At 42.0% G+C, this 21,936-nt stretch overlaps 1 protein-coding gene across 1 annotated transcript; it reads right to left on the minus strand.

Annotated features, from left to right (window-relative positions):
* Positions 1 to 3,889: 3,889 nt before the first annotated feature.
* Positions 3,890 to 6,947, minus strand: OTUD1 (OTU deubiquitinase 1). The gene has a single exon (XM_028156619.2). It carries the CDS (start codon positions 6,562 to 6,564, stop codon positions 5,119 to 5,121), a length of 1,446 nt encoding a protein of 481 aa, XP_028012420.2. The 5' UTR covers positions 6,565 to 6,947; the 3' UTR covers positions 3,890 to 5,118.
* Positions 6,948 to 21,936: the final 14,989 nt, after the last annotated feature.

Consider the following 21,936-nt stretch of genomic DNA (forward strand, 5'->3'; position numbering starts at 1 on the left):
CCTCAGGTCCCCCACCCTGGCCCAGTGCCACGCAGCCTCAGGTACCTGCTGATTGCTCATTACGGCTCCTTACAGGAATCCCGCCTCTGCTGTGGGTGCAGCCATCTTGTGTTATGGGAACCAGTCTTCACTGTGGGCGCAGCCATCTTGTGAAGGCATGATGGAGAGTCAATTTGCATATTACCTCTTTATTATATAGGATAAACTTGCTTATATTAGAACTGCTTTCTGATTTAGCTAAACTTTTTCCAGCCCAGTGAAAGCACCCCAACTTCTCTTTCAGGTAATTGTCAGCAACACAGCAGTAAATATCAACACGAAGCAGATTATTATTGTAGATCACACAGGGAGAACAAAGGGTAAAATATTTAACTGCAGCAGTGTTTGACTATATTCTACGAAGTGAGAAAACCTGAAGTCATTTTCAAGGTCCACCATTTCTTACTTCTTTTCAGTCGGGTCAAGTTTCTAAACTTTCTAAATCTCCATTTTCCAGCTAATGAAAAGAAAATAGGATTCTACCGAGTCTCCTATCTACCTACTCCAGGACTTCTGTGAGAATCAAATGAGATGAGGGGTGGGAAAACACTTCACAGACATTTGGTTAAAGTGTAAAATGTTTGCACCTGACTATAAAGCAAGTTGTGTTCCTGGGCTGAAGAAGCTCCAAGGCTGCTAGTCGCTAGGGAAAGGAAGCTGGGTGTTGCTACATGACATCATTACCTGGTGCCCATAGCCACCGTTTCTGGGCTGGTCTGGGCTGTGGGCCACATTTTGTGCTATGGGGTCTTGGCAGCACTGGCTGCGATTTGGTGGGGTGTCACCCCAGGGTGGTGGTGAGGCCTGTGTCCCACTTGGGGAAAGCCAAGTGTTGCTTTGTGGGTGCCAGGTACGCAGTGCCATTTCTTTGTAAATGGCCAGTGTGCATTACGGCAGCTCCTGCATTGAGCATCTGCCCCCTGGTGGTCAGTGGGTGCCATAGCAACTGGTCAGACGGCCAGAGGGACAGTTAGCATATTAGCCTTTTATATATATAGATGTTCCCAAGTATACTGTTCCCACCAACTAACAGATTAATGAAGCCACTGAGATAGTTATAGACGTACTAGAGATGTCCAAAAAATTTTCATGACAAATAACTGTCTATTAAATGTGAACATTACTCATTTGAAGTACATATACTCTTGAATTTTTTCCATACATTTACCTATCAAATTATCATGTCAAAAGATTTGAAATTTTTCTTCTCTAATGCTTTTCCTACATATGAAAACCATGATAGAATTTTAGAGTTTACTTTTCTCATTTTTTTGGAAAAATATATAAAGTAAAATTACTAAAGTAGTGGGATTGAAACTGAAATGTGGGGTACTGAGTCCGAATTCATTGTCTTGTGAAATCAAAGGATGACGTTGTGAACAAAAACTGTTAGCAGAACCAAAGTGTAGAGAGAAGCCGGTCCTGGAAAGGGGGCATCTGAGGTTCCAGAAACAGGCCAGTGTCCAAAACTTCCTTTCCATCTTACAGTTGAGGGTTCAGCATTCAAGCTAATTAAAGTCTATTAGTCCATGTGTGGAGGCCCACATGGCCATAAGCCACATGAGCGAGGGGGAGCGCATCTCCTGCCATTAACCCAAGAATCTAGCACTCGGGGAGAGAGAAGCACCCAAGCTTTGTTGTATATATGCTTGTTAGTTCCTGACTGGTCCTTTCAAATAATTTCGCATTAGCAACATCCCTGGGGTTAGTTTATACGCCTTACTACCTGTGACTGGTTATCTGCAAGCTGCCTGTCTTAGCAACATCCATACATTTTAAAGCTCATGTCTCCCAGGTGCGCCCTTCAATCCGCGCCCAGTTGGGGTATCTCAGTAACTCCACCTAGTTGGGTTCCTGGATTTATTCGGTTCCCCTCCCCGCCATGGTCCCTGTCCCTGTCTACCTAGCTTTCTTCTGTGTCCTCAGGATTATTTCAGGATCTTTTTTTTTTTTTTTCCAGTACAGAAATTATGAAGAAAACATTGCAACAAAAATATTTACCCAAGCTGAGGCTAATTCTGATGTTCAAGGGATCTTAAGGCATTTCCTCTCCTCTATAAAATGTGGCTTCTGATAAAAGGTTTTGTTTTGTGCCTAGACCAAGCATATGAACTACAAGTACATAAAATATAAAGTATCACATGTATATGTCCCCTTATCAATTAGTGGTTTACTGCTCAATTAAATATGACTAAAATTAGTAATTTTATCTTAGAGAAAAAATTTGAGTGGAAAATGAACAAAATTCAAGAAATTAGGTTTTTGCCAAAATGTTGGAAGTACTATGCCATTTTAGTTTTTAAATGTGAGCTATTTACTTTTAGCAAACAGAAGTAAATGAAGGAATAAACCTGTTTGTTCAAAGTAATAGCTCACATTTCCACTTCTTTGACTGCTCAAGTCTTCAGTGACCCAAGACTGCTACTGCTAAACATGTAAAACCAGTATAGCAGTAGAGAATAAATATTAAGTATAAGGGAATAATGCATACATTTCTTTTTTAAAATTTATTTTTGATTTCAGAGAGGAAGAGATGGACAAAAACATCAATGATGAGAGAGAATCATGGATCAGCTGCTTCCATAACGCCCCCTACCCCCCTATCCCCCTACCCCCCACCCACCACCCCCCTCCACCGCCGCCTCCCCGGCCAGGAACTGAGCCCCTACTTGGAATCAAACCACCACCTCCCGGTTCACTGGTCCGTGAACCACGAGGCCACACCGGCCAGGCCTGGCCCATACTACGTTTTTTCTTCAAAAAAACTAAGCCATAGAAAGAGGACGGGAAAGACCATTCAGGAAAGACAACTAAAAAAACATGCTGCCATACAATACAAACTTAGGACCCATTTAATTTTATTTAAAAACATCACCTTGAGAATTTAAATCAAGGACTTAGGATCCTAATTTTAAAATGAAAAAGAACAAAAGAACCTATTTAAAATATTAATGCTCTTTAGGAAATTATACCTAATTAATCTCTGGCTCTTTGTGTGTACATTTTAAGTATCCCCAAATTTTGGAAAGTTTTGACAGACCCAGTAGTGCTGACTTTATACAGCTCTAAATAAAGTGGAGAAAAGTGTAAGAACCGTAATTAGCCAGGTGATTCATATAAAATAATTTTTCTTATCAAGTTACATAATTAGTGAAGCCATGAAGTAAACTTTATCTTCCCTAAACAACCAAAAATGCATGAATAGTTAACATTTAAACCTTCGACAAATTATCTTTCCTTGATGATCAATGGCATCATTCCAAAAATGTGGTTAAGCAATGAACTCAAACTCTATTCAATTGTGTCTGTAACCATGACACCTAAACAATCAACTGAAAAGTAAAAACATCACAAGCTGTTTTTATTCTGCAATAACATACCCAGGATTATGTATACAGGTGCACTTCTCAACTAAATCTGGTAACGTATCTTAAAATTTGTAGTTTCCCATGGTCTCAAAAGGCCAGACTAAATAGATTAGGGCACTGCTTTAGCTATGCTTTCAAACATTAAAACCTATGCTAAGAGTGAATGGAACACAAAACCATAATTAAACATTGTGCTGGTTAACAATACTTGCACTTCCCTGTTCATTACTCAATAGGTACACCTAAAGTTTTAGACAGGAATTATAATTAGAAATAATGAGAGCATTTTTTTGAGTTACTGTACCTTTAAAATATGTAGACTTATTCTTTGAAATTACTAATGATTATCCTATCCTGTTCACGTGAGAACTTAAGAAAACCTCTCTCATATCTGTGACATCTTTACACATGAAAAAAATTGTGTAGATACAAAAAAGTTTCCTACAGATATGACTTTATATAAAAACAACTTTAGCCAAACATGTAAGTAAAACTATGCATTTTATTCATTCATTCCACCCAGCTGAGAATTGCTCTATTGTACAAATACAGTATTGTACAAAAAAATCACAAAATGTTACAAAATAAAAAAGTACAAACTGCATTACTTAATAAATATGACTAAAAGTAGTTAAGTGGAAATGAGATAGATTTTAGGTTGGGAACATTGTTTGACCCAGCAAACTGTACAAGCTCGGTTTACAGACATTTTTATTTGTACATAATAAAGGGCAATCCTATTTTTCCTTTTGAAAGAATTTAAAAGGACTTAATATTTAGAATATTAAGACAACAGTCTCCTGCTATAAAATAACTGCAAAGGTTGGTTCGAGGCATCCATCCTATTCGTTTTCAAATCTGTTTAATCCAAAAGCTATATAAAGCAGGAGGCTTATCACAAAGTTTTACACCATGTTAAAATTCTTTTACAACAAAATGACAAATATAAATAAAAACGATTGAGAGCACCAATCTACTCTAAACATTAACCAGAATAATTTACCACTCTGCCATCAGCAAATATCAGACTTTCATTCAAGTAAGAGCTGGCACTATCTCTTAAAGAAAAAAAAAATCTTCCCACAATCTCCCCTTACATATTATTTCTCTTTAAAAGGTTGACCATTTCTAAAAAAATAATGAAAACATATGTTTCATCAAAATGGAATGGGCCAATCATCTGATAACATGAACGTATCAATCTCCATTTGAAAAAGTATCTAAGAATTGTAAAATTCAAATTCGTCAACATAAAATAACTACTAAATCACAAACTTGATTCAAATAAGCTTCATATAAAGCACTTTTCTGGGTTTATGCCGGAAAGCTGTCAAAATGGAACACGTCATAGATGAAGTTACACCAATTTTCTTAAATGTTGTGCAAAAATACCTTTTTATAGAAAATAGATTACCAGGAATGAACAAATATATACACTGTGAGAAATTAACTTGCAAATTAAGTAGTGCTGACTTTATACAGCAAATTATAAATAGCAGTAGGATCGTACAAAGCTATCGTGAAGCATCATTTCGGTGCCCAGCAACCTTCAGCTCTGAGAAAACATTCAAAATTAAAAAAAGGTTAAGGCATTACACCTACAGTAACCTACTATTAATTTTAAAAGTGCTATTACCCTGATTAGAGTTCATATAATTCTCCAAACACAAATTACGTATGCACTTTCCCAGGGTGTAGGTTTTCAGACACTTCAAGAGCATGCATTTTGTTCGATATACATTTTGGAGAGGGATATGGCCATGGATTTGGCAAGTTCTTCATCGCGTTTTCTTTGCACTTGAGTCTGTTTGCACCAGTTGTCATACTCTGGGTTAGGATAGGAGTGATCAAACACTGCATCATAATGTCCATTGCTGAGCCAGCTGAGCCAAATACTAGGCCTTAGAGAATCCTCTGGGCCCAAGTAGTGAATCATAGTAGACACCGTGGGGCTCTCCAACCTCCCTCCAGTAGTTAAGTGTATGTTCACATTCAGCATCTGCCCCATGGCCAGCAACTCGGGGTACCCGGCCCACGCCCCGTCCTGAGCAGCAGCGATGATGAACTCCCCCACGTCGCCCTCAATCAGGGGCCCAAAGTGGTCGAGATGATCGGCGATGTAGTGCACCGTCTGTTCCCTCAGCTCCTGATGAAGGCTCTGGTGCCCGTACATGGTCTTGCTGACCGCCCGGTAGAGGCAGTTGCCGTCGGGAATGATGTGGAATCGGTACTTGCTCCTCTGCCGCAGGTACTTGTCCTGCCTCTCCACCTCCGCCAGGTACAGGGCCAGCTTCTCGTCTCTGGCATCCGGTCGGGGGACGAGTGCCGCCTCGGCAGCGCCGTGCTGGGCGGCCTCGCCGCTCCGGGCCGCGGGTGTCTCGGGCTCGGGGGCAGGCCTCCGCGCCGCGTCCGCGCTGGGAGGGTCGCTGCGGTCGCCGGCCCGCTCCCAGCCCCGAAGGCTCCTCTCGGCCGGGTGCTCCTCGCCCCACGGGCCGGGGCTGGGCTCCGGGCTTCCCGGGAGCGGCGCGGGACCGCGGTGCTTGGCGGCGGCCAGGGCCTGGCGGTGCTCGCTCAGTCGGAAGTTTCGGTCGGGGCCCTCCCGGGCTGCGTCCAGGCCCGCGGGCTCGGGGCCGTCGGGCCTCAGCAGCTCCTCCAGGAGCCAGGCCGAGGAGCCCCGCCGCGGCGGGACCGGGGCGCCGGGCGCGGGGGCCAGCAGGAGGCAGCGGCCGCGCTGGGCGGGCGCCGCGGCGGCGGGCTCGGGCCCGTGCAGCAGGAGCCGGTCGGCGCCCAGGGCCCGCACGGTGATCTGCGCCGTGGACGTGTAGTGCGGGGGCAGAGGCGGCTTGCAGGACCCGCCGGGCGGGCCGGCGGCGGCGGCGGAGGCGGAGGAGGAGGGCGCGGCGGCCCCCGACACCATTTCGAAGCAGGAGAAGGCGGGCATCTTGGCGGCGGGGGCGGCGGCGGCGGCTTCCCGGGGCTCGGCGGCCGCGGCGGGCTGGCACTCACCGGTCTCGGGCTCGGGCGCGCCGCTGGCGGGCCCCGGGGGCTGCACGGAGACCCTGAAGGGGGCGGCGGCGGGCGGCGGTGCAGGCGCGGCGGCCGTGGGACCCGGGCCCCCAGCTGGGTAGTGGGTGCAGACGCTGCTGTAGAGCTGCATGTCCCTGCCCGCCGCGCGGCCCCTTATAGGCGCGGCGAGCCCGGGTGCGGGGGACACACCCTCCAGGCCCGGGGGAGGGGGCCGGTCGGGCGCGATGACCCAGTGCCCCTAGAATAGGAATTATCCAAGAGCCGCCGGACGCCCGCGCGTGAAGAGCCGCAAATAGCGCCCGGGTCCCCGCCAAATTCCTGCTGCGCCACAGCGCGCGGTGGGGGCGGGGAGGGAACGCGCGCCCGACCCCTGCCGGTGTGCTCGGCCAGCAGACTCGGGGCGCCGCGCCCGCTGCCGCTGCTCCGGCCCGGGCGGCCGCTGGCGACTCGGAGGAAGCCGCCCGCCCCGCAGGAGCGTGTCCCGCCCGCGAAGAGCCGTGCAGGGCGCGCGGAGGGGCAGGGAGGCGGGGCCGCGGTTGTTTACCTCAGGCCGCGCGGCCGCGTCACGTGGGCCCGCTGGAATGTGCGGCTGGTCCCGGCGCCCATTCAGCCGCGCGGGCTCGCCCCGCCCCCGCTCAAGCCCCGCCCCCCGCTCAAGCCCCGCCCCGTTCGGGCGTTGTCTAGGCCTTGGACCTGGGCGCTAGCGCTGGCGCGCGGGTGGGGCGCCCCCGGGGAGAGCGCGGAGGCTCGGGCGCCTGCGCAGTCAAGGAATTCCTGGCCCTGGCCGGCGGGACTCCGCGGCCGCTTCCTGTTCCGCAGCCACAGGTGTCCGCGCCGCGCTTCCGCGCGCTGCTGCCGGGCTTGTGGCAGGTGGGGCGCTGCTTGGGACGAGCTAGGACGCTTTGCAAGCTTGAGTTTCCAGGGAAGCTTTCGGGCGCCGTGTGGGAGGTCGCAGCGCTGCCTTAAAACCTGCCTGACCCACCGTTCCCTTTTGCCACTGCGGTCTTCATTTCCATTGTTAGGATCAGAGTGTTAAAGTCCTGTGACACCACCCATTGTCCCCAGCACCTTGCTGCCCTGCTAAACCGAAACGTTTGCACCCCCTCGTCTATGTGACCGGCATGTCTATGACATGGGAGGAAGCGAGCCTTTCAGACAGCCTTTAGAAATACCAAGTGTCTCACGACCTCCAGCCTTTTGAGAAGAGGTGCGGCTGTAACCTTATGTCAATGGCCATGTAGAGGGGGTCAGAGGGTCGTGCTGCACGCCAAGGCCGGGTCCAACTGTATGAACTGCACCTTACTTGTAAGGGAAAGCCAGACTGTTCATGTGCTCAACCATGTGTCGACTATATAGAATCGAGCAGCTTTTGCGACATTCTGAGCGGTGATCACATGCTAAATTAGCAGGTCTTATCCCACCATGTTAGAGATGGAGAAATAGCTGTAAGTTATGGTGTACACCTTTCTCCACCCTTCAGCTGAAATGTAAATTCCACGGATTAAAAGATTTTGTCTTGTCCCCTATTATAGTTACATCTCCTAGCACAGTGCCAGGCACTCATAGCTGGAGCTGATTACTATTTACTGAACGAATTAATGGAAAATGAGTTCCCAAGGTTTCTCAGACAGCGGTAGAGAAGCCAGAATGATGAATCCCAGCCTCCTGATCCTAACCAGGGCTTTTAATTTGCCTGAGGGGTGGGGTGTGACTGGCAGGACCCCACCAGTAGCCCCTTGCGTAGGTCACTCCAACCTGTTAGGTAAGTCAACTCAGAAGATAAAACACTGTCATTTCAACTTCTGGTGACTACCCTATTGGGAGCTTTTTAGCCCCCTTGGCTAACTAGATAGGAATATTAGATTTCATCGCTCCTTTGGGGGGTATCTGTTGCTCTCTGATTAAGCACTGAAAACGAACTCTTCCTTTAGTATTTCTTTTTTTTTTAATATACTTTATTGATTTTTTACAGAGAGGAAGGGAGAGGGACAGAGAGCTAGAAACATTGATGAGAGAGAAACATCTACCAGCTGCCTCCTGCACACCCCCTACTGGGGATGTGCCCGCAACCAGGGTACATGCCCTTGACCGGAATCGAACCTGGGACCTTTCAGTCCACAGACCGACGCTCTATCCACTGAGCCAAACCAGTTTCGGCCTCCTTTAGTCTTTCTGTACCTGGTGTTCTGAAACAGAAGACATGACAATTAACAATAAAATAATCCCCAAATAATATTTCCTGAGTATCCATTGTGTGCCCAGCAGAGCTAGCATAACGGGAGCCTGGAGGGAGATAAATAAACTATTATAAATATTTAAATTCTAAAGCAAGAAGTCATTTTAACAGGTTGGAATCATCACAGAAAAAAAATTAGCATTACATGCACAGAGGACAGACTAGGTCTGATGTAACAAATGGGTCACAGACAGATATAAACAAAAACGTGAAGATTCAAAACTTTAACATACTTTAAGGCTTCCCATGCTTTTAGATTGTGTGGGGGACGTGGACTATGTAAAACTGCACATTCACTATGAGAATCAGTGTCCACCCTATATCTTAATCTGAAGAGTCCTTCTGGAGGAAATGATAGTTCAGGAAACTCAAAGTAATGTGTCGCCAGCCTTGGACCGGGGAGTTGTTTCCTGCCCTTGGAGTCTAAAAGAAGACAAAGCTTTACACGTGATAGCAAAGAGATTAGAATGAGAAAGCGAGAGAGAGGAAATCCGATTCTTTAATACTCCATCTGAAAAGAATTACTAACGATCCCATTCTGGAAAATCATCTGTCCAGCATATTTTGGTGGTGTGCAGAAATTTGGCAGAACTTTAGAAAAACAGGATTCTAAACCAAAGTTGCAGAGTTATTGAATAGGCTAGAAAAAGAGAGAATTCAGCAGTTATCAACCAAACAGTAGGGGCAAGACAACCAATGTTTAAAACAAAAAGGATGGCCTGGCCAGTGTGGGCCAGTGGTTGAGCAATGACCCAGGAACCAAAAGGTCACTGGTTTGATTTCCAGTCAGGGCAGATGCCTGGGGTGCAGGCTCAATCCCCAGTAGGGGGCAGGATCCAATGAAGTTTCTATCTCATCAATGTTTTCTATCTCTCTATCCCTAACCCTTCCTCTCTCTCTAAGACATATTTTTAGAAAAGGACAGGTATTTAATGTATGAATATTTATTGAGTACCTGCTATGCTCCCAGCATAATGCCAATTATAGAAAATTCAGAAGCAGATTCTGTCCTGCAACCCAGACAGCAGAAACCTAAGACATCTTTATAAAAGAAGACCAGCCCGGCCAGTGTTGCTCAGTGGTTAGCATCGACCTATGAACCAGGAGGTCACGGTTTGATTCCTGGTCAGGGCATGTGCAGGCTCATTCCCCAGTGGGGGGTGTGCAGGAGGCAGCAGCTGATCAATGATTCTCTCTCATCATTGATGTTTCTATCTCTCTTTTCCTCTCTGAAGTCAATAAAAATATATTTTAAGATCGGACCAATCCTGGTATGTTTTTTGAAGGTACATTTATCTAAATACCACTTTCTCTTAGTTACCATCCCTTTAAAGATACTAAAATTCCCAACCTTCTCACCTCTCCCACAATAAAACTTTAAAAAATACAAACATTTATCCATTTATCCACTCATTAAAGAATCATTTTTATATAAACCTAATATGAAAAACAATATTGAAAAAGAAGTATGGAGAACTCATACTTCCCAATTTCAAAACTTACTATAAAACTACAGTCATCAAGACCATGTGATACTGGCATAAAGATAAACATATAGGTCAGTGGGATAGAATTGAGAGCCCAGAAATTAATCCATGCAGTTATGGTCAGTTGACTTTGACAGGGTGCTGAGACAATTCAGTGGGGGGAAAGAAAAGTCTTTTTAACAAATGGTGCTGGGGCAACTATGTGTCTGCATACAAAAGAATGAAGTAGACCCCACTTCACAATTTATACAAAAGCTAACTCAAAATGAGCTAAAACTATCGAATCCTTCGAATAAATTAGAGACAGAAATCTCAATGCCCATGGATTAGGCAACGATTCTTAGGTGTGACACCAAAAGCACAAATTACAAAAGAAAAAAAAGTAGCTAAATTGGACTTGACTAAAATTAAAAACTTGGTGCTTCAAAGGACACTGTAAAGTGAAAAGACAAACTGAAGATTGAGAGACTATATTTAAAAATTATATATATGTTAAGGGACTTTGAAATATATAAAGAATTTGTAAAGAAATCTTACAGTTGAACAATAAAAAGACAACCCAATTTATAAAATAGACAAATAATTTGAATTGACATTTCTCCAAAGAAGATATACAAATAACCAATAAGCACATGAAAAGATACTCAAGATCATTAGTCATTAGGGAAATGCAAATCAAAACTCACAGTGAGATACACTTCACACCCAATAGAATGGCTATAATAAAAAAGACAGACAATACCAAGTGCTGATGAAAATGGAGAGAAATTAAAAGCCTTGGACATTGCTGTGGGATTTTGAAATGATACAGATACTTTGTAAAACAATTTGGCAGTTTCTCAAAAGATTGCCCTTATACTTACCATATGATCCGGCAATTCTACTCATAGGTATATAATCAGGAGATATTAAAACAATGGCCACACAAAAACTCGTACATCAATGTTCATAGTAGCATTATTCATAACAGTCAAAAAGGGAAACAAACAGGCTACCCTTCAACTGATGAATGAATAAACAAATATGTGATATATCTACACAATGAAATATTATTTAGCCATAAAAAGAGTGAGGCACTGACACATTCTACATGGGTGAACCTTGAAAACATTAGCCTAAGTGAAAGAAAGCAGAAGCTTACTAAAAACAAATTATTTATACCAGATGAAAGGGATATTTGAAGAGCGGGGCTAGTGAAATGCTTTTTAAATTTATAATGTAATTACTTAAACTTTTTGTATAATCATAATGATATAAAAATAATTTGACATTCTGTTCAGCAAACATTTATTGAGTATAACTATGCCAAAAGCGTATAAGAATGTGTTCCAGCTTAAACATATATAGAACCAAATTTAAATATATGATATGTTGTGGAAAAAGGATTCTGAAAAGGGCCTCAGACATAGCAGACTCTCAATAAATATTTTCTGAATTTTATCAAGTAAAATTGAAATGTAAGTAATAAAGGCAAAAATCTTGGGAAGTATTGTGGATTGATTGCTATTTAGTCTACTAAATGGACAATTTTAAGTGAACAAAATAAATAAATAAAAGCTGCCACATTATGCAAACAATTCAATATTCTTTCTCTGGTACATTTACCACACTGCTGACATATCACTGACTGGAAGTGAAATTTCCAGGCAGCAGTGAAAGCTCCTCTTAATTATTTAAATCTTACGGTTCTTCTGAAATTGTAGTCATCAGTATCACTGAAAATCCTATTATCTAAAGGTCTCTTAATTCCAGGAAATCTAAATTAATTTATGATAACTAGATCAAATAACCAGTAGTTTTTTTTTGCTTTTTGTAGGAAAAAAAAAATAGGACAAAGAATGGAGAAAAGGCTGGGAAATAACGTGTAATCATTGACTCCTACAATTAGGCTTAGAAAATGTTCAGATCCTTCTGATGACTAGCCCAACAGTTTCCCTAGTGATTAGAATATGATTCAAGTCCCTGCTTAGGCAATGGCATTTTTCATCTTAGGGATTTAATGAACAACTGAGAGTAAGGAATTAAAGTTAGGGCTGTTATTCACTGGGAGGTTCAGATGACATGATTTGAACAGAATAATCCATTCCCGTACACAATTTTGAATCATTCTAGCATGAAGGGCAGGAGCCTGAAAACCTCACCTGCTCCCTGAATTCTGTTCATCAGATTTGTATTATATTGAAAAAAGAGTGTGGGTAGACCAGAAACATTTTGTGCTCTGTTGCCTGCTTCTGGTTGCCTGAACCAATGTGATGGATGATCAGGTCTACTAATAGTAACTAGGCCTGCTCCTTTGCAAAGGAGAATTGAAATATAGTCTACAGCCCCTGCTATAATTTGAATGTTTGTGTCTCCCCCAAATTCATGTATTGAAATCCTAATCTTCAAAGATGATGGTATTAAGAGGTGGGGGCTTTGAGAAGTGCTTAAGTCACAGGGGTGGGGCCCTCATGAATGGAATAGGTCTCTAGCCCTCCCACCATGTGAGATCACAAGGAGATGTCTGCAACCCCGAAGAGGGCTCCCACCAAACCCAACCATACTGGCACCCTGAGCTTGGACTTCCAGCCTCCAGAACTGTGACAAATACATTTCTGTGGTTTCTAAGCTTCCTGGTCTGTGGTATTTTGTCACAGCAGCCATAATGGACTAAAACAGCCCCTGTTTATAAAGTAGGAAAATCAAAACACACCGCAACACACACAGTCTGGCTCTCACATTAACAATGCAGTCGATGTAGTAATCTGTTGCCATGGGTGGTTCTCACATAATTCAGTTGTCTGTATGCCAGCATTTTAAATATCCGTAATCTTCAAACATTGACATAGTAGTTAAATATCTTCAAATAAGTAAACATAACAACACAGTTACGCCTCCTAGAGACAGATAGGGTGCGAGGAGGCACTTCCCCCTCCTCTCCCTCTATATGGGTAGAAGGCCAGGCCCAGAGACACACCCTTAATGACTAAAGTGTAAAAATGCTCAGCCATTACAAAACATAAGTGTTTTGCCAAGACTTAAGAACACCCGAAAGATGGGGGATAGACATTAAGTTACTTAAAAGTCCCTTCTTATTTCTTTTAAATGTGTTTTGGAAAATATTAAAGCAATGCAAACATAAAAATTAAAGTGATATTTCCTTTCATCTCATTTCCCCATCTCTCACTCCAGAGGTAAACACTGTTAACAATCCTATATAATAAAAGACTAATATGCAAATTGTCCCCTCTACCAGGAGTTCGACCGGGAGTTCGACCAGGGGGCCGGCTGGCCAACTGCCTGCAGCCCCTCCTCCCAGCCAGCCTCACCCCGGATCAGCCCTCGCACCCCAATCCGGGGTGGGGCTGGCCAGCCAACCTTCAGTGTCCCCTCCCCCTGGCTGGCATGCCCAATCAGCTGTGATTGGGGCTGGCTGGCCAGACCCCACCCATGCACAAATTTGTGCACCGGGCCTCTAGTTTATTATAAATAGCTCTAGAACTTTTATAAACATATATACATTATATATACATTATATATTTCCTGTGCATATGTGTGTATAAAAACTTTTATAATATTATATTGTGCACCTTTTCTTTGCTCTATGCTTTTTTCCTTTACTAGTATAAACTGAAAATTTTTGATGTCACACTATATCGCTCAACTTCATTCTTTCAATGTCTACAAAAGAATTTCAAAGTATGGATGTGTGATAATATATTTTAATGATATTTAGATTGTTTAAACTTCACCACTAGTCAAGCAATGTCACAGCGAGCATCTTTGTACACATATTTTCACCTTTATGTGAGGGTACCCAAGACAATTTCTTCCAAACATTTTAGAAGGTGATCTATGAAAAGGCTTACCAACTTGAGGAAGTTTTGAATGCCAATGAACCTGATTTGCTTTGGAAATACTGTATTTACAAATATCAGAGTGTTCCCCCCAAAAATGTATACACTAACAGCCAATAGATGTAGATTCTATTATGTTTTGAAATTGAAATGTATTTTAATGAACATTGCCTTCAAAGTATGTATACATTTTTGGGGACACCCTGTATTTAATATCTTTTATTTATTTATTTTATTTTATTTTATTTTATTTTATTTTATTTTTTTGCTGACTCCTATCCATTTCTCTATCATACCCATGAAAATCTAGCATCTCTTATATTTGACATATGAATCTTACAATTTACTAATACTAGTATATGCTAGAATCAGGAGCTCTGGATTCTACTATGAACTTCAAAACTAAATGATTGCCTTTGAACAAATCTTTACATCTCCCTTCCCTTAACTGCTTCATCTGTAAAATGTATTCAATGATCATTACAATTCTTTCAAATTTGTATTTATTGATTGATTTTAGAGAGAGAAAGGAAGGGAGAGAGAGGGAGGAGGAGAGAGAGAGAGAGAGAGAGAGAGAGAGATTAGTTGTTCCACTTATTTACACCATCTTGTATGTGCCCTGACTGAGGATCGAACCTGCAACCTTGGTGCATTGGGACTATGCTCAACCAGCCAGGGCATACAATTTCTTTCAAAACTTAAAATTATAGCCCTAGCTGGTTTGGCTCAGTGGATAGAGCATCGGACTGCAGACCGAAGGGTCCCAGGTTCGGTTCTGGCCAGGGGCACATGCCTAGGTTGTGGGCTCAATCCCCAGTTGGGGGTGTGCAGGAGGCAGCCAATCCATGATTCTCTCTCATCATTGATGTTTCTATCTTCCATCTCTCTCCCCCTCCCTTCCTCTCTGGAATAAAAAAATAAAATAAAATAAAACCAAAAAAAAAAAAAAAAAAAAACCCTTAAAATTATATGGCTTTATGCCATAGGAGGAAAGATGCAAAAAGCCTTTAAAAACTTACAGTATAAATGTAATTAAATTTATTAAAATTTAATAATTAAATTAAAATTTGTAATACCCTAGCCTCCACCCCCGCAAATACAGTTTCTTAGACCATTTCAATACAAATGCCTGAATAGAAATACCGGAACTGGGCTCAAAGAGTGAGTAGCAAATCCATAACAGACTTGGAGATCTCCAGAGGTGCCCTTCTGGCCTGACCGACATGGCTCAGTGGTTGAGCGTCCACCTATTATCCAGGAGGTCACGATTGGATTCCCAGTCAGGGCGTATGCCTGGGCTGTGGGTTTGATCTTGGTGGGGCATGTGCAGGAGGCAGCCGATCAATGATTCTCTCTCATCACTGATGTTTCTATCTCTCTCTCCCTCTCCCTTCCTCTCGGAAATCAATAAAAATATATCTTTTAAAGAAAGAGGTGCCCTTCTTCTCTCCACCCAGCCACAATTCCAAAAAAGATAAGGTGATTAGGTAAGAGTAAGTTTCTCAGATGAAACACAGAAAACTTATATAGAGAGAAAGGGCCTGGGATTGAAGAAAACTATGCTAAGAGGTTAAGCGAGAGGTTAAAAACCACAATTTTGTTAACAGTTTCTGTTTAATATCATGGTTGCAAAATAAGTTAATATTCATAAGTTTACTCAAGTTGAATGAAACAGCACACATAGTTTTAAGAGTTACTGACTATAGAGGGCAGGTTTCATGGTTTTCACTGCCCAGAATCTTTTAAACACCCTTTCCCTCCATGAAAAGTCCTTCCTTCCTAGCTAGAAACCAGGATTCATTCTCCCAGCCTCCCTTGAAATGAGGTCCAGGATTTGACCTAGGCTCCAGACATCAAACACACCCACAGCCCATGACTTAAATTCTGAAGGAGGTAACAGGAACAAGCACGTGCAGAGTGAAGCCACCATCTGCCAGGGTCCCCAGCATGTCATGCAAGCTGTGATGTTTGGTGTGAGCGCTGGCGGGGATTGATATCTTCCCGGGAAAAGCCACCCATAACAATGTCGATTATTCCAGCTCAATCTGACTCTCCTCAGGTGTTCTCTAACCCTCTAAGGCTATTTAATGTATTTGTAAACTACTGCAAAAGCTGTTTTTTGCAACTAAGAACAGAGGGACACCATACCTAGAGTCTATTTGCTCTAGTGAAGTTTTGTTAAGGTGATAAGGGTTAATTTTGTCTGAGACCATGAAGACCCTATTCCGGATGTGAAATACGGTGGAAGCGGGAGAGGAAGGGGACTTGCTGTGGGAAAGTGGCCACTGCAGACACAGAGTAGTGAGAGGGGCCTGCCAGTGTAAGACTTTGCAACTGAAGTCTAGGTACATGTTTGTGATTTGGAGAGCAGAAATGAGTCATTGTAGAGATTTTCTTAAATGTGAAGAGGTTAGAGTGGATTTTAGCAGCAAAGACTTGCACATTTCCACTTAACTTCAGTGGTCTTAATATTATCACTTCATTAGAATTCCAGAAGGATATAGCTAGAAGGAAATAAAATAAATAATAATATTTTGGGAATAAAGAGGATGTTGGGAAGAAAAGCAAAAGAAAGAAAAAGAATTTTTAGAAATTCAGATATAGGCCATTGCGTTGTGCAATTAGATCTGCGTGTAAAACTGTCATGACCAAGCTGATTATTTGACTGTGTTAATAACATGTATCATCAAATGATTGTTTCAACTCTATAACTGATGCTTATGATATTACTAGGATGCCTACAGTCTGGTTTATTGATCTTATACACATACTGTCCGTGCATGATGACTCACTATAGATGGAAAAGATAAAAGGCATACAGGAGAAAGTACATTTTGTATGCAAAATTTAACCCATTTGTTCTGAGAATGGATTCTCAATCACATCTATCTATCTATCTATCTATCTATCTATCTATCTATCTATCTTGGCATATATAACTTTCACAAGTGTTACACTCCCAGATATATACTGAGATTTTTTTGGAGGGTGGGGTGGAGATGTGAGGAAGTAAAACATGGACATAAACTTTTTATCCTTACAACTATTTTTTTTCAGTTTTTTTAAAATATATATATTTTATTGATTTTTTACAGAGAGGAAGAGAGACGGATAGAGAGTTAGAAACATCGATGAGAGAGAAACATCGATCAGCTGCCTCTTGCACACCCCCTACTGGGGAGGTGCCCGCAACCAAGGTACATGCCCTTGACCGGAATCAAACCTGGGACCCTTGAGTCCGCAGGCCGACGCTCTATCCACTGAGCCAAACCGGTCTTGGCTATCCTTACAACTATTAATGATGCACCTACAACTGTTCTTGTTGACCAGGTAGGACACAGCTCAAGAGGACTCTGTCTGCAGCCTGTAACAAGGGTCCTTTCCCTCCCATTAATAAAAGCAAATTGGGATGAATTAAGAGAATTATATGACTAACTTTTAATTCACTCTAATTTATATTTTAAAAGAAATAATTCCTAAGCTAAAGCAATGTAATAGTATTAACAGGTGATTACAATACATCAGTGTGTATCATCTGTCAGTTGAGAACTGCTATGCACGACACTCACCCTGACTGAAGAATCATAATGATTCACTCAGGAAAATGCATGACAGCCCTAACCGGTTTGGCTCAGTGGATAGAGCATTGGCCTGTGGACTCAAGGGTCCCAGGTTTGATTCTGGTCAAGGGCATGTACCTTGGTTGCAGGCACATACCCAGTAGGGAGTGTGCAGGAGGCAGCTGATAGATGTTTCTCTCTCATCGATGTTTCTAACTCTCTATCCCTCTCCCTTCCTCTCTGTAAAAAAAAATCAATAACATATAATTTTTTAAAAAAGAAAATTCATGACAAATACAGTGAGAAAAGATTTGAGAAGAGAAATGCATTACAATCCCCCAAAATATAAAGATCTATTGCTGTATAACAAATAACCCCAAAACATAATGGTTTAAACCAACATTTATTGGGCCTGACAGTGTATACAGATCATAAATTCACAAAAGAAAAAAAAAAAAGAAAGACAACCAACAAATAGAAAATAGATAATAAATTCAGAAATAGCTTGGCTTAGTGGTTCACTAGGTCCGAGTCAGATGTCAGTGGGGGCTGTAGTCCTCTGAGGAGTGGGTTTGGAGGACCTGCTTCTCCGTAGGCTCACGCACAGGAGTGGCCATTGTTGCTGGCTGTTGCCACATGGGCTTTTCCCAGAAGGCTTCTGCATGTCTGTGACGTGGTGGCTTGTGTCCCCCAGAACAGGGAATCCAAAAAGAAGCAAAGCAAACACTTCAGTGGCCTTTATGACGTAGCCTTGATGTCACTCACCATTACCTTTGCCCTCTGTGGATCACATGGATCAGCCCTGGCTGAATGTGACAGTAGACTAGAGACTGAGTGCCATTAGGTAAGGATTATTGGGGGCCATCTTGAAGTCTACACACTATAAAAATAAAGGAGACAACATTAGGAAAGGAGCAGTAATTCTCCTTTAAGGAATGAGAGATGACAGAATCTTTAAGACTGGTATATTGAGACTGTTAGGAAGAGTGGAGAAATAATTATAAAGAAAGTGTATCAGGAATCTAGGACCTAGATCTGGGTAGAAGAAAAAGGATGATGGCCCCAGTAGAGCCTAGCTCCTTTAAATATATTTTAGGAAAGTAGACTGGAGGAGAAATAGCTGAAGGGCAGTAATGTAGGATTTGTATTAGGCTCTTGCTCAGAGCTTAGAGCCCAAAGGGACCCTTCACATTTCTTAGAGATGCTTTCTTTATGTCATTAAGCTCATTTCATTAAAATAGAAAGAGAACCAGGGGCTCAAGGAAGATACTATTTAATAGCAAAACTTGTGAACACATCTTCATGGCTGTGGCACAGGATGAAGAGCAGTAACTGGACTGACACCACATGACTATTTCTTATACAGGTCTGCATTGTTACCTAGTTGGGTTCTCTATAAACAAGAATCCTATGAACTACCCGGGCCACCACTACAATGAAGACAGGGAGGGCAGAAACTAATTACTGTTGAGCATTTAACATGTGCCAGACACCAGGCTAGGTGTTTACTACACACTGATCATTTAATACAATTCTCCGCATTTCACAAAAGTGAAACTGAGGCTCAGTGTAGTTAAAAGTGGCAGGGTCTCCTAATTTCCCCCCAATATCCATTTTTCCCTTTTTCTCTTTTATGCTAGAACTGCCATTGTTTTTAGCTGGGTGCATGGCTGGCTAACTGGAGGCTACAATTTTCAGCTTCCCTTGCAGCTAAGTATGGCCAAGTGATTCAATAATCATCAATGGAATGTACCTAAAATTGATATGTGCAACTTGTAAGTCATGCCTTTTAAAGGAGTGCCTTCTACTGCCCTATATTTTCCCCATTCCCAGCAGGCAGGAACATAGGTGTAGTGTTGAGTCAGCTTCTACAATGCAGATAAGACAATACCTCATGACACAGCAAAACTCAAGTCATCAGGTGATCAGTGAAGCTGTCTACCAGCACAGACTGCCTACCAGCTTGGACTTTTAAGTGCGAGAGAAATAAAGCAATGTATTTTATTTAAGCCACTGTTATTTTGATCTCGGCTAAAGTGATTAAACCAGTATTCCAATATGTTAATTTGTCAGAGAACATCCAGCAGCAAGTGGTAAACTTGAAAGATCCTCACTTTCCAGCTTCCACTCTATCACCTCCCGTCATAGACTTTGACAAGGAAGATTCCTTATTAAAGGAGAATGTTATTTTTATCCTCGATGCTCTTGTGTATTCTAAGAGTTCAACTATCTATTCAAATATATTTTGAAAATGGGAGTTCATTCTGACAATTTTGTTCTTATTCAGTGAAGAGCCAAAACTATGGATCCCCCAATGTTGAGCACAATCTATCTCCGTTAAGATGAATGTAATACGTTTAGTAGTTGGGTTTTGCTTATGCTCTATCTTGAGGTTCTGACTCATTTTCTTTGGAACATATGGCTATTTGAGGGATGTTAAATTTGCATTGTTTTCCCATTCAGTGTTCTCTGAGCATGTTATTCCTGTACCTTATACAGATGCCTACCATCTTGCCATCTTTATATAGCTCTTCCTATTCAGACTAAAAATATATATATATACATACAGCTAAAATTAAGCCAATATCTATTGGTAAGGTCATAGTGGTTGGTAATAAAATACTGAAATAGTTCCATATTCTTCGGTAAACAGCCAACACCGTATGGCCCCTGACGTCTCCCAGCGGGTCTAGCACCTGTGGTCCCTCCGTTAGCATCCCTGCATATCCCCAGCAGCCAGGAAACTGCTGAGGAAGCTTTCACCTCTAAGGCCTGTGCTTGTATCTTCCAGAAGCATGTCCAGCCTAGGGCTTGCAAAGTAGCTTAGTGATAGTTTATATAGCAATGCCTTTGGAAACCTATCAGTATAAATGTGCTATCCTCTTGATAGTTTTATGTCTTTTCAAAAACTTTACCTATACTTCCATAATTCAAGGCCCACATTTGTAACATTCTTTCAAGGCCTTTCCACCAAATTCCCACTTACCTCAGTACACACACAGTATTCACACACACACACACACACACACACACACACACACACACACAATTATTAAGCTAATACAAAACTGTGCTGTGGGGAAATAAATTAAATGTAATTCAAACTTTTTATTTAAAACTACTCTGCAGTTTAACCACTTCCCCAAATAATTCTATATTCTCCAAGTGAAAAGTATCTTGTTTATTCTGTCAGATTATGTTCTCTAAAGCTGAGGTCCACGTTTTACATAAAGCTACCCTTGCACTGGTAATTATGGAACAAAGCCCTGTTTAAGTAAATGAAAATATTTTTCCTTTCCATTTTTCTGACAGTCATAACATAACATATGTAGCTTTGATTGTCAGCTACAGTAATCATACTTGAAAAATATACTGGAAAGTGGATGATAAAAAACATTTATAATACTGTCTGGTGTGTTAGCAATACAATAAATATTTGCAATCGTGAGTATTGTTGTTATCATTATTATTATCAGTCTGCAAGTATCATCCTGTTAACTTCCTCTGCTTAAGATCCTGTGTGGCTCCGCATTGCTTTTCTTAACACAGTTTAGTGGGCTTGGTCATCAGGCTTTGGCTTCCTTTTCTGCCCTCATCTCCCAGCACTCATGATTTGCTTCCCCTTTGTGTTCCAGTCATAGGGAACTATGTTAAGTCCCCTCCCTGGACTCTGTCTCTCTAATCTCTAGGCTTGTGCACATATTGCTCCCTTTGCTTGACCACTTCACCTGGGTAACTCTTATTCATCCATAAGGTCTCAATTTAGATGATGCTTCTCCCATGCAAGTCTGAGTTCAGTGCCTCTTCCCTATGCATTCACAGTAGCCTGTGCCCCATTGCACTAATGTACTTTGTGGTTATTTACACACTTCCTGGTTTACTAGCTCTGTGAAGGTAAGGAAATAATAGGGCCCTTTCCCTGTTGAATATCCATTTAGATTATTAATGCTATGATTGTTGATTAAATTAATGTTTAAAGAGGAACATGGGCTTTCCTCATAAAAATAACAAATTCTTTTAGGTTGAGGAATTCACATACATCTAAAAAGACTAAAATAAAAACAGAAATCTGTATTTATATTTAATTACTATGTATAAACATATGCATGCCTCTGCATCTTAGACTGCAGCCTATGTTTTAATTTCATGGCCTATAAAATGGGGAAATGATATTTACTCAACTGTAATGACCCTTAGGATTGTGGAACAAAAACGAGATTATAAATACTGTGTTATTATAATTAATTTTAATACTAAGTTAATAGGCATCTAGTTATATAAATTTTATGTCCTTTCTCTAATTGAGCACATCTTCAACAAATGTTTTTAAGATTAAAAAATACTCAAAGTAGCCCGGCTGGTGTGGCTCAGTGGTTGAGCTTC

The sequence above is a fragment of the Eptesicus fuscus genome, chromosome 2 (assembly GCF_027574615.1).
Source record: "Eptesicus fuscus isolate TK198812 chromosome 2, DD_ASM_mEF_20220401, whole genome shotgun sequence".
Taxonomy (NCBI): domain Eukaryota; kingdom Metazoa; phylum Chordata; class Mammalia; order Chiroptera; family Vespertilionidae; genus Eptesicus; species Eptesicus fuscus.